The sequence below is a fragment of the Chiloscyllium plagiosum genome, chromosome 16 (assembly GCF_004010195.1).
Source record: "Chiloscyllium plagiosum isolate BGI_BamShark_2017 chromosome 16, ASM401019v2, whole genome shotgun sequence".
Lineage (NCBI taxonomy): Eukaryota > Metazoa > Chordata > Chondrichthyes > Orectolobiformes > Hemiscylliidae > Chiloscyllium > Chiloscyllium plagiosum.
In genome coordinates this window covers 5,266,018-5,280,292 of record NC_057725.1, presented here as the reverse complement: position 1 = coordinate 5,280,292, position 14,275 = coordinate 5,266,018, and the positions used below count along the sequence as shown (strand labels likewise).

The window sequence follows — 14,275 nt, the reverse complement described above, 5'->3', positions numbered from 1 at the left end:
TTGGATGGAGGTGAGGGAGGAGGTGTGGGCGCAGGTTTTACAGTTCCTGCGGTGGCAGTGGAAGGTGCCAGGAGGGGAGGGTGGGTTGTTGGGGGGCGTGGACCTGACCAGGTAGTCACAGAGGGAACGGTCTTTGCGGAATGTGGAAACGGGTGGGGAGTGAAATATATCCCTGGTGGTGGGGTCTGTTTGGAGGTGGCGGAATAATTGCAGGAGCAGATAGAATCTCTGCCTTTCCAGTTTGAAGGAATAATTTTTACTAGCCTAGCTCTTTGTATGACAGAAGCAGAAATACTTGCCCAGGAAACAATTTGTGTGACAATATGGACTCAGCTAAATGTGAACAGGATTGTGAAAACCATCATTAAGTGACGCAAAAAACACTGGGCCTAATTTTGCCATTTTCATTCGTGCGTGTAAATCTGAGATGGAGCCTGAGAGGCCACTCTCTCTGGTGAGAGAACTCACTGCATTGTGTACCAATCAGCTCATGAACAGATGATGGGCAGCGATTAGGCGAACTTCTCACCCTAACATGGGCCTTGACACAAACTGGCCAGCCAATCAAAAGCCCCATAATTTCTAGGCCCTTAAGTCCACTGGTGCAGTGCTTGATTATTGGGAGATCTCGCAGCATGAAGCAAAGTCTTCTTTTATCTTCTTGTTGCAGAGTGGGATCATGGAAAGATAGAGTGTTGGAGGAGTAAGAGGCCATCAGTGTTTCTGACTGTCCTCAAATGAGGGAGGACTACTCTCCTTCCCTCACTCCAGTCACCCTGGTTTCTCAGTTGGGAAAATATCCAACTTTCTGTCCCACTGGGTAGACAGGTGATCAGAGAGATAGCATGTGACTACCCATTGGCCCCTTAAGACTGCTGTTGGATCCACACAGTCCCTGCTCACAGAGAACTCAATTGATGAGGGAGCTAGAATAAAAAAGCCAACTCGCCCAATTATTTACCGTTCTCACCACTTCTCTTGCCAACTCCAGGGAAATAACATTTCTACCTACTTTGTGATGTTTTGTCAAAACCACACAAAGGTTTTAGATGTTAAGAACTATGTCTTATTATTTGTGTTTTAAGAACTGAAGACTGCAAGGAGAAAGCACTATTTTCAAAAGTAGCCAGGATTTACCAGGATGGCGACATAATTTCACAGAGGAATTTGATACCTATTGTGAATTTTGTTTTTGTGGCTGATGGTTCCTGCAATGTGCAGGTGAACAGGAACTAAGAAGTTATTTACAAGTGAAGATGATTGGTTCTCAGCTAACCAAGCAGGTTAGAACTGGAAGCAAGACACAGACACAGAGATGAAGATACAGAATGGTGTGTTGGTTTTCTTCTCTGCAGAAGCTCCTGTTTAAACAAAACTAGTTTAAACTGAAGGAAATTGGTTACCTTTCCTGGTGATTAGAGTTTTTAGTAAGTTGTGTTGAATGCCAATGGTTTACTTCTGTTTACTTGTAGCAATAATCAAATTACCTACTATAAATAATAATTCTAATTCAGTACAGAAACCTCATTTGTGTTTTCAATCAACCCTGGCTTGAAAGTCATGGAAATTGGGGCACTCAATATTTTGTACAACTCTGGGAATATCAGAGCTCAATCTATGGTGTGATCCCCCTGTGAATCATTTTAAAGGTACAGGTAAAGTTGCCATGCTCACAGAGGACTGCTCTTTCATTAGAGAGAGACAATTGGTGGTGGTGTAACTGAGGGTCTCTACACTTCAGGTAAGGGGAGAAGTTGAGAAGGAGATTCCTTCATGGTAGTCTCAGTCAGTGCAGGAATTGAACCTCTGCATCACAAACCAGAGATTCAGCTAATCAACCCCCATGTCATTTCAAAATGGTCCAATGAACACCGTCTAGTGAAATGTCTCCATTTATACTGTGAAATAATTTCAGGAACAGGATTGGAGATACACGAGTGATGGCCATGATGGAGTGGAGATACACTAGTGATGGCCATGATGGAGTGGAGATACACTAGTGATGGCCGTGATGGAGTGGAGATACACGATTGATGGCCATGATGGAGTGGAGATACACGATTGATGGCCATGATGGAGTGGAGATACACTAGTGATGGCCATGATGGAGTGGAGATACACTAGTGATGGCCGTGATGGAGTGGAGATACACTAGTGATGGCCGTGATGGAGTGGAGATACACGATTGATGGCCATGATGGAGTGGAGATACACTAGTGATGGCCGTGATGATTGAAAAATTGCTCCTTGTGCTTGTGACCATCCCCACACAGCAGGTGAACACAGAAACAAGATGATACATCCCTACGAGATAAATACTGGCACTGAGCTCTCAGTGCCTTGACAGGTAAGGGAGCATCATACAATACATCCTACAATGCAATCCAGCCAAAGCTTCCTGATTCACTGGGTCACACTTTCTATGTTATGGTGATTAGATGTGGTGTCTACCTTGAATTGCTCCTACAAGGGGCTTCAGAGGAGCTATTGGAGAATGAAACTAATGAACCATTAGTCCACATCCTTCCACATCCAACAGAAACTTACCTGTACTTCCATACAGATCATCTACTGCATCCGTTGCACAGGATATGGTCTCCTCTACATTGGGAGACAGAATGCCACCTTGCGGATCATTTCAGAGAACATCTCTGGGACACCCGCATCAACCAACACCACCGCCCTATGGTTGAACATTTCAACTCCCCCTCCCATTCCACCAAGGACATGCAGGTCCTGGGCCTCCACCATCACCAAATCCTGACCACCTGACACCTCATCTTCCGTCTTGGAACACTTCAACCACACTGATCAATGTTGATTTCACCAGTTTCCCTATTTCCACTCCCCCTACCTTATCCCAGTCCCAACCTCTCAACTCAGGTCCACCCTCTTGAATTGTCCTATCTGTCCATCTTCCTTCCCAACTATCTGCTCCACTCTCCCCTCTGGCCTATCACCTTCACCCCCACCTTCATCTACCTATCGCACTCCTAGCTACCTTGCCCCCCCCCAGCCCCACCCCTTCTCCCATTTATCTCTCAGCCCCTTGGCCCATACGCCTCATTCCTGTTGAAGGGCTTATGCCTGAAATGTTGATTCGCCTGTTCCTTGGATGTTGCCTGACTGGCTGTGTTTTTCCAGCACCACACTCTTGACTAATGAACCACTGAAACAACTGCCTTGGCTAACTGAAAGGACTGCTCAACACAAGGCACTTCTTCAGAGATTCCAAGGACTCTTACCATATCCAACAAAATGCAATAAATCTTAGTCTGCACACAACTTAGGCTCAATGGACTAAATGGCTTTTCTCTGTCTGTAACAATTTAGTATTCTATAAATTGTGTGGCCACCCGACCTATCTCCTGGTCAGGCCATACTTTTTTCATTGTACATCCATGCCTCCAGCCTCACAAATGGAGAAACCAGTCCAAAGCATTACAAATACATCCACCATCGTTTCTCCAACAAACCTCTGCAATGTCTCAGAAGTGAATACTTCTTCTCAGTGAAACTCCCATGGGAAGATGGAGAGAACGTAAAAGATTGAACATGAAGAGTTCACAATAGTGACAGTTAGTAATTTTGTATAAATAAGAGCTGTCCTGGCAGAATTGTTCATTTTCTTTTCCTAAGGCTATTGTCATCACCTCTGGACAACAGAATTGGCCTGAATGCAGTTAGTCATCACTTGCCATGTCATCACTCACTCATCTAAAGGGATTATACAGACAAAAAGGAAAAGGAGGCATACATAAGATTTAGGAAATTGAAGACAGGCAGAGCCCTTTAAGATTATAAAGATAGCGGGAAAGAATGTAAACAAAGAAATAGAAAGGCTAAAAGAGGCCAGAAAGTATCTTTGGTGGATAGAATTGAGGAAAATCTGAAGGTGTTTTATACAGATATTAGGAGCAAGAGGGTAGCTAGAGGAAGGGTGGGTCCACTCAAGGACAAAGGTAGGAATTTATGCATGGAGTGGGGCAAGTGGGTGAGGGAGTATTCATAAAGGAGAGGGACAAAGTGAGTAGTGAATCTCAGAAGACGTATATTGAATTCAAGGGCATGTCAAAATTAAAAGGGAGGAGGTGTTGGGTGTTTTAAGAAGCATTAGGATAGAGGTTCCCAGGATCAGATGGAATATATCCCAGGATGCTGAGGGAGGCAGGTGAGGAAATTGTACAAAATCTTTGCACTCTTTCTAGTCACAAGAGAGGTTCCAGATGACTGGAGAATAGCCAATATTGTTCCTTTGTTTAGGAAGGGTAACAGGGATAATCTGGAAATTGCAGGCCAGTGAACTTTATATTAATGGTAGGAAAATTATTGGAAAGATTCTGACGGATAGGATTTACTCACATTCGGAAAAATATGGAACTGAAAAAGAGTCACCCTGTTTCTCTCTCCACAGATGCAGCCAGACCTGCTGAGTTTCTCCAGCATGCTCTATTTTTATTTCAGATCTCCAGCATGTTTAGTATTTTGCTTTTGGACCATAAGATGGTGGAACAAAGTAGGCCATTCAGCCCATCAAGTCTTCTCTGCCATTTAATGAGATCGTGTCTGAGCCAATAATCATCAACTCCATCTTCTCGCCTGATCCCAATAACCCTTGAATCCCTTACTGATCTAAAATATTTTTTTTAATTCAAAGCTACAAAATCTGTCTTCAGAATTTAATCCACGTATTTCAATCCAGGCAAGATGACAGCCCAAAGGAGTCAGGTACTTTTGACAGGACGCTGCTCAAATTGTACTGGGTTATAGACATAGAGTTTAGGGCTGAAGAGATCAAAGGGGAGAAAGTGGGAACAGGAGACTGAGTTGGATGATCAGCCATGATCATATTGAATGGCAGAGCAGGCTTTAATAGCCTAGCCTTGTTTCTATTTTCGATGCTTCTATCTTAGCAGGACGGAAGAAAACTTGACCCATTGGCATGGTTGCCTTTGCATTTCATTTCTGATCTCCCCTCAAACTTGAAATTCAGAGCTGGAGAATGCTTGAACCACTGTTAGCTGAGGTGTCCTCACATACTTTTCAATTCTTTATTAAGTCAAGGTTATGGAGTCATTTATAATATAATTTTTATCAAGTTGATTGTAATGTATGTAATAGAAAAGGATGGAGAAAGTGAGGTCTGCAGATGCTGGAGATCAGAGCTGAAAATGTGTTGCTGGAAAAGCGCAGGAGGTCAGGCAGCATCCTGTCCTCACATACTTTTCAATTCTTTATTAAGTCAAGGTTATGGGGCCATTTATAACATAATTTTTGTCAAGTTGATTGTAATGTATGTAATAGAAAAGGATGCCAAATCTATTTTATGGTACCCTGATTGGCTATGACAAACTTACTCACTTTTGTAGTAGATACTAAACTGACTGTGATTCTCCAAAAAATTTTGAAAGTGTTTCAATCTGCAACATGCATACTTCAAATGAGAGCTGAATTAATCTAAGTTCCTGTTTCCCCCAGTGATTACAGGCAACGTGCTAATACAAGGCTTTTCCTGTCACTGATCAGAAGTGTTCACTGGCACTGTTCAAAGGTTCTCATTCCTCCATGTGCAACACTGGAATTCGGGCCAGCCAGACACATTATGAGGCCGTTTGCAAATTGTGTGAACACTTTGGCAATGGCTCATTCTCTGAACAAAACAAATGGAATCCTAGACAATTAATGAACTTCAGTCTCAATTGATTCTCTCCCCATTTGTTTATGGGATATGAACATTGTTGGTTAGACCACCATTTATTGTCCATGCTTAACTGCCCAGACCAGTCAACCACATTGCTGTGAGTCTGGAGTCAGTTGTAGCCCATGCCAGATAAGGACAAGAGATTTCTTCCAGAAAGGAACAAATGTTTTTTTTTTTAACAGCAATTAACAATGGTTCAATGATCACTGTTAGACAAGCTTTTTCATTCCAGATTTGTTTGTTTAAATTGAATTCAAATGTCACCATCTGCCATGTTGGGTTTCAAACCTATATTTCCTGAACATTAGTCTGGAGTTTCTGAACTAATCCAGAAACATTATCACCATACCACTGCCTTCCCACTATGATGCTGGATTGGGATTTATATTGGAAATACAGTTCACCTTTCCTAATTTGATGTTACTTAAATTAATCACTGAATTATTAAACAGTAGATTCCCATCATTTTTTGAATAGATTAAATCAAATTAGTTGGTAACTTGGAATTTATTTAATCCAACATTCAATTTAATTTGAACTCCCAGAAGTGGAATCAAGTTTAAATGAAGCCCTATTTTGGAGTGTACATTGGAGAATTGTTTCTAACGAAATCATTGCCCACAGCTTCGTGCTAATAGCAGTGTCCGAGTACTTCAGAGGCCTGGATTAACACTCTGGAGATGAGCTCAAGTCCCACTGGGGTTACTGTTTTACTTATGCCAGCATGGGATATCAGCATCACCAACTAAGCTGACATTTGCTCCCCATCTTTAACTGCCCTTGACCTGAGTGACTTACTTAACCAGTCCAGAGGGCAATGTAGGGTCACAATATTGCTGGGACTCTGGAGTCACATGTAGAATCATAGAACCCCTACAGCGTGGAACCATTTGGCCCATAGAGTCCACACCAACCCTCCGAACAGCATCCCACCCAGACCCACCCCATCCCTGCAACCCCGCATTTCCCATGGCTAATTTACCCAGCCTGAACATTCCTGGATACTATGGGTAATTTAGCTTGGCCAATCCACCTAACGTGGCAAATCGTGGGAAAAAACAGTGCCCAGAGGAAACCCATGCTGCCACAGGGAGAATGTGCAAACTCCACACCTACTGTCACCGGAGGGCGGAAATGAACCCAGGTCCCTGGTGCTGTGAGGCACCAATGCTACCCACTGAGTCACCCCACATATAAGTAAAGATTTCTTTCTTTAACAGACTTTAGTGAACCAGTTGAGGTTTTACAACAATCAATAATGACTACATGAATGCAGCTAGGCTTTTTGATTCCAGATTTTTATTGAATTCAAATTCCACCAACTACCAAAGTAGGATTCAATCCCATATCCATTGGGCATTAGCCTGGGGTTCTGGATTAATAGTCCAGTGACTATTAATCCAGTTAGATTATCACAATGGGAGAAGGATACACTTACCATAGAGGAGCACAATGGACATTCACCAGAATAATCCCTGAGATGGTGTAACTGTCCAATGATGAGAGATTATGAAAAGGCCAGTATTCTTCAATTTCAAAGTATGAGAAGTGATCTCACTGAAAATTACAAACCTCTTACGGGCTGAGACGGGGTGGATACAGATAGAATGTTTCCTCTAGGTGAGCCGAGAACTAAGGGATATAATCTCAGGCGAATGAGTAGGCCATTTAAGACTGAGATGGGAGTTAATTTCTTCACTCATCAAGGGTGGTGAATCTTTGGAATTCTCTACCTCAGAGGTCTGTGAAACCTCAATCATTCCACTATGTTCAAGACTGGGATTAATAGGTTTCTGGACACTGATGACATTAAGAGATATAGAGATCAAGCTAGAAAGTGACACAGAGGTCGATGATGAGGCATGATCTCAATGAATGGTGGAGCAGACCCGATGGACTGAATGGCCTACTCTTGGTCTTATAGTCCCAATGGCCCAGGAAGTTACTACATGCAGCACACTACAACATCTTCAAGGACGGTTGAAGAAGGCATTAAGTACTGGTGTAGCCAATTAACCTAATATGAAAGCACATTTTTAAAAATCAGCTTGAATTGAACTGATATTCAGAGCTGCCTCACATGCTTACAATGTATCTGGAGCTCAAGGTTCATCAGACACCTTTTTAGGACAATAAAAACAACAACAATTTATAATTATATAGCACCTTGATCACAGATAAAACATTCCATGGTATAAGTAACCCAATTGCAATCGAATTGAGCAAATTAGTCACAGAGTCAAACAAGGAGACATTCAGACAAGATTTTGTAAACAACGCCTTTTAAAAAATGTATCCTTCTAAAAATTCCTAAATGCTAAATAAAGATTTGGCTCCCTCAAGAATGAGCTGTGTACTTACCGTATCGATCCTGTTCAGAGGTTTCTTTAATTGCGATGAGATCATGAGTATAAATATAAGGAATGTGCTTGCAGTTTAATTACATATAGTTAGGGATGGAATTCCCTCCAGTGTCTATGGCACATTCTAAAGCTAAATACTGACTGCAAATTGCAGGTAACAGGCTAAATTGCAAGTGTAAACTGCAGTGTGACTTATTCTCAGTCCAGGGAAATACTTCCCCTTGAATTCAGCCTGTGCGTTTCTGCATGCATTATGACTGAAGGCTGTGAAGCAATCTCCCAGCTCAAAGACATCAATAATCTCCTCATCAGACTGAATTAAAAGATCTGTATTGACATGTAGCAAGTCAAAATTGAAATAAACTCTTTAACCGCTTACATATTCCTGAGTTGTACATAATATATCACTTGCCTGCGTAAGGTGGGGGAAGCTATGTCAGGATATTTGGATGCTTGCTGCCGGGTAGTCTGAGTGCTGTTGGTTCCGAGTTGTGAGGGATTCACCTTGACAGAGTTGGATGAAGTCACGCTCTCTGTGTCAGACGACACTCCCTTCTCTTTGTCAGTCTGGTTAGGTAGTGTAGGCACTGTGTTGCCTGGGGCTACCTTGGATGGCTCTCTCAGTTTGGAAACAGGAAGACCTGCTGATTTACTGCTGAGGTTGGAGTCTATGCTGCTAGTGCTCGAACGATTCCCAGTCCCACGGCTGTTTGATTTACTGGGACGAGGCAGACTGCGGTACTGCAAGTTGCTGCGTGCATTGAGGACCAGGTAATTCTCCTCCGTGCTCTGGGAGCCATCCACGCTGGCTTTCCGCCCCGATGATCGACCTATAAGACCTGATGACTTGGGGATTTTTCCAAGAGTTGCTGAACCGCTGGTGATGGTGGCGCCACTAGCTGTAATCATGGTGATCGGTCCAGAGGAGCCACCATGTTTCTTGAAGCCAAAGGTGTTTGTTCCTGTGGTTGAGCGCGAAGCACTAGCTGGAGGCTTTTTCCCTTCATCCCCGCTGCTACGCCCCACATCGGAAGGAGATCGATGGACACTTGTTGACTTTGGAGACAACCTGCCCTTTTCCGACACCTTGGCATCATCGGTTTTTGCTGCAAACAAAATGAAATACGCTTAAACAGCTGAGCACAACAGAATACCAATGGCAGGAGCAAGTTGCTGCAGATGCTTGAATCTGTACTGAAAACAAAAATTGCTGGAAATCAGAATGGGTCAGGTAGCATCCATGGAGAGACAACAAGCTAACATTTTGGTTTGCCGTGCTCTATCTCCATGGATGCTGCCTGACTCATTGTGATTTCCAGCATTTTTTTTCAATATGTCAATGGCATATTGACTTTATTCTTAAAAATTCACATCCAGATAACAACGACGGCCTCTCCAAGCCCAATTTTTTAACATTATCTGCATCTGCCCAAAATTCATACAGAGTGAAGTATGAGCAAAAAGCTTCTCGTCATCTTTTTCAATTTGGCTAGTTAATTGTTTCACTTTTCTTTTGGATTGGACAATAAATTCAACTTGTTGAATTGTGTCAGAGGACTGAGGTTTGAAGGAAACTTGGGAAACATATACCTTCTGACTCTTCAGAAAGTTTGACCTTGTCAATGAGGTGGATGAGGAAAAGCTACAAAACAACTGAGCTCAGGGTGAAGGCTGCTCCAAAAATAATACTCAACCTGCACTGTAATGCACCAGTTCAAACTGGTTAAAGGTAAGACCTGGACTGAAATCATGAACTTGGGGTTACAAAGAGTGATAAAGACAAAGAATGAACGACACCTTTGAAAGCCAAAAATCCTGGACTGATGTTTTTAAAAATGGAATCTTTCGGGTTGGATCACCTAAGGTAACTGCTGTTGTGCCTGTTTGTTGTGTGATCTTACTATGAAACCAAATTATAGTAGCACTGTCTGTGTCTCAACTGCAAATGATAGCGTGGCATTCCTAAACTTCTGTCAACAGGCACCAACTCAGCCTCCAGTTATTGTTTCACCTCAGGACAGGTAGGTGTTCTGGTTTGTTGGTTCGTTGGGGTTATCCCAATGGTTACTTTGACTACTTGGAATAAAAGCATAGACAAAGGCCACTCAGCCCAACCAGTCTATGTTGCTGTTTGCATCTTTTTGCTCATTCATGGAGCATGCAGGTCACTGGTTGTACAACATTTATGGTCCATTCCTAATTATTCATCTATACATACATTAAAACCAAGTGGATAACTAGAAAGAGGGCAGGACCACTCAAGGATAAAGGAGGGAACTTCTGCTTAAAGACGGAGGATGTGGGTGAGATCCTGAGTACTTTGCATCAGTATTCACCCAGGAGAAGGATATGGAGGATAGTGAGATTTGCGTGGAGCATGCTAATATGCTACAGCATTTTGGGATCAAGAAAGAAGTGGAGTTGGGTCACTTGAAGAGCATTAAGGTGGATAAATCCCCAGGCCCTGATGGTTCTACCCCAGGTTATTGAAAGGCAAGAAAGGAGATTACTGGGGCCTTGACCAACATCTGTGTTTCCTCATTAGCCACTGAAGAGGTCTCAGAGGATTGGCAAGTAGTTAATGCTGTTCCTTTATTCAAGAAGAGAAATAGGGAAAATCTAGGAAACTATAGACTGGTGAGTCTCACATTAATACTTGGGGATCTAATGGAGAAAATTCTTAAGAGATAGAATTTACAAGTATTTGGAAAAGCATTAGTGACAGTCAGTGTGGCTTTGTGCAGGGCAGGCCATGTGTTACTAACCTGATTTTATTTTTCGAGGAGGTGACAATGGTGATTGATGAGGGTAGAGCAGTGGATGTTGTCTACATGGATTTTAGTAAGGTTTTTGACAAGGTCCCCATCATAGGTCATAGCATTCTGACAGTGTGGAACCAGGCCCTTTGGCCCAACAAGTCCACACTGACCCTCCAAAGAGTAACCCACCCAGACCCATTCCCCTACCCTATTTCTCTACATTTTACCCCTACACATCTCTGAACACTATGAGCAATTTAGCATGGCCAATTCATCTATCCTGCACATCTTTGGATTGTGGGAGGAAACTGGAGCACCTGGAGGAAGCCCACATAGACACGGGGAGAACATGCAAACTCCACACAGACAGTCGCCCAAGGCTGGACTCGAACCCAGGTCCTTAGCACTGTGAGGCAGCAGTGCTAACCACTGAGTCACTGTGCCGCCCACAATCGACTTATCTAGAAGACTAAGATGCATGGGATCCACGGTGACTTGTCTACATGGATTCAGAATTGGCGTGTCCATTGAAGCCACAAGGTAGTGGTGGAAGGGTGTTTTTCAGGCTGGACGTCTGTGACTAGTGATGCTCCGCAGGGATCGATACTGGGACCTCTGCTGTCACAGTCATATATAAATGACTTGGATGAAAATGTAGGTTGGTGGGTCAGTAAATTTGCAGATGATACAAGGATCGGTGAAGTTGTGGACAGTGTAAAAGGTTGTCAAAGGATACAACGGAATATGGATCAGTTGCTGATATGGCTGGAGAAATGGCAGATGGAGTTTAATCCGGGTAAGTATGAGATGTTGCACTTTGAGAGATCAAATATAAAGGAAAAATAAATTGTTACTGGCAGAATGCTGAACAGCATTGACATAGAGAGGGACCTTGGGATTCAAGTGCATAGTGCCCTGAAAGTGGCCACACAAGTAGATAGGGTGGTATAGAAGGTGTTTGGCATGCCTGCCTTTATTGTTTGGGGAACTGAGTACAGGAGTCAGGATGTCATGTTGCAGCTTTATAAGACTTTGGTTCGGCCACACTTAAGAGAATGGCGTTCAATTCTGGTCGCCACATTACAAGAAGGATGTGGAGGCTTTGGAGAGGGCGCAGAAGAGGTTTACCAGGATGCTGCCTGGATTAGAGAGTATGAACTATAAGGAGAGACTAGAAAAACATGGGTTGTTTTCTCTGGAGCAGTGAAGGCTGAGGGGAGATTGGATAGAAGTCTGTAAAATTATGAGACTTTTGTAATTTGATAGATTCTGTCAAGGTTCCTGCTGACTATTTAAGAAGGGAGTTTAGTTATTGAGAAATCCTGTGATTTTGGGGGCTCCATTTTCGATATGTATGTAGCCCTTAGCAGTTGATATGCTAAAAACACCAAGGGCAGAATCCTCTCAGCCCCTGAGCGATGTGGCAATTGGCAGGAATTTTTGGAGAATTGCGTGAGATTGGCAGTGAGGAGCTTTTCGCTGTTGAAGACAAAAAGTCCCATATTCCAACTATGTGCTGAACAGCAACATGGAATTCTTGCTAGTGAGTGTGGAGAGTCCTATTTGCATGCATTATCATTTCATTATGGTGTCATCTCGCCTTATTGATATGCAGTTTACTCTTCTCCCACCAACTGGACGGAAACTGGATAGTAACAATTCCTAACTGAGTGGCTCAGTGTTAGCACTGCTGCCTCACAGCACCAGGGCCCTGGGTTCGATTCCCGCCTGTCTGTGTGGAGTTTGCACATTCTCCCTGTGTCTGCGTGGGTTTCCTCCGGGTGCTCTGGTTTCCTCCCACAGGCCAAAACGATGTGCAGGTCAGGTGAATTGGCCATGTTAAATTATCCACAGTGTTAGGTGCGTTAGTCAGGGGTAAATATAGGGTAGGGGAATGGGTTTGGGTGGGTTTCTCTTCGGAGGGGCGGTGTGGACATGTTGGGCCGAAGGGCCTGTTTCTACACTGTAGAGAATCTAATCTAATCTAACAGGAATCGCAGAGTGGGTAACCTGGCAACTCCAATTTACCACCTGCTCCAGACCTCTATCAATCACCAACATCTCTGGATATGTGACAGAGCAGCAACTGCACACCCGCACACCAGGACCATCAGTCCCCACTGGCAACGTGGGATGCCAAATGGGGTAGCACGCTGGATCAGTGGCTAGCACTGCGGCCTCACAGTGCCAGGAACTCGGGTTCGATTCCAGCCTCAGGTGACTGCACATTCTCCCCGTGTCTGCGTGGGTTTCCTCCAGGCGCTCAGATATCCTCCCACAGTCCAAAGGTGTGCGGGTTTGGTGAATTGGCCATGGTAAATTGCCCATAGTGTTCAGAATGTGTAGGTTAGGTGCATTAGTCAGAGGTAAATATACAGTAATAGGGTAGGGGAATGGGTCTGGGTGGGTTACTCCTTGGATTGTCAGTGTGGACTTGTTGGGCCAAAAGGACTGTTTCCTTACTGTAGAGATTCTATATAAAAAAAATACCCTCTGTTTGACATATCAGGGCAACTAAAACAAACCATGCAGCACAGCTTGACCCCATGGGTTTAAACTTGGTGCCAATGCAAGAAACCTCTGGCAATGGTCAGCAATCTCACCTGCAGCAAGTAGAATATGACATGAGGTGCTCGGTTAATGAGATGTGTTTGTAAAATAGCCCAGGTACACAGTTAGGGCTGACAGTGAGACAGCCTCCATGAAACTCCCCAAATCGTCACTTTGCCAATTTCTGGTTAAGATTTAGCCCCCAAGTTTAAATAATCAGAGCTGGATTAAATTCCTTAATGGGTCCAAGTGAGGGTTTCTCTCCCACTGTCCGGGAGTTTTAAATCTGGTTGCTCACCTCTCCTGGGAGATCACTTGATTCCCAGCAAAGCTGGGTGCACAGATGTGTTTCATCTGTCATCAGTTGTTCATACGGCAGAGTTGCTTCAAAAAAGGATCTTTGTTCCTTATTTGCTGCAACGTGCAAGTTTTGCAAAGGTAATGTTCAACATGCTCAACAGTAAAAATGAAGTTATGAGTTCACACAATTTGAAATGATTGGAAGAGTAGGTGGAATATTAGTGAATTATATTAATTTAGGATGACATTAAAATTACTCTTAAAATATTAAAATGATTCAGAGAGAGAAGAGTATAGTTGATAGGGGCAGAATTTAAGTGAGAATTTCATTTATTTGCTGGAGAAAAAAGGGGTGAGAGCATGTGCTGTGATTGTTATCCTGTGTATTACAAGAATATTTTGACATGTTCTCAAGCTTGACTTGCCATCAGTTGACTATAAATCGTTGTAAAATCTCATTCAATTTTATGCATTTAGTTTAGGCAATGCAATACTTTTCAAATTGTTGACATCTCATAAAGTAATTGCAGAACAAGTAGTTAATTTGTGGCAAGATGGAAAAATTTTATTCCGTTAGCACATAATGTAAATTTCAACAATAT

The 14,275-nt window shown here is 43.1% G+C and overlaps 1 protein-coding gene across 12 annotated transcripts in view; it reads right to left on the bottom strand.

Annotated features, from left to right (window-relative positions):
• The window catches only part of nav2a (neuron navigator 2a), a 1,099,168-nt gene that overhangs the window by 131,470 nt on the left and 953,423 nt on the right, over positions 1 to 14,275 (bottom strand). For all 12 annotated transcript variants that reach the window (XM_043705381.1, XM_043705372.1, XM_043705374.1 and 9 more), the window contains one exon: positions 8,477 to 9,170. In XM_043705381.1, coding sequence (XP_043561316.1) covers positions 8,477 to 9,170 — 694 coding nt within the window. The remainder of the gene's footprint in view (positions 1 to 8,476; positions 9,171 to 14,275) is intronic.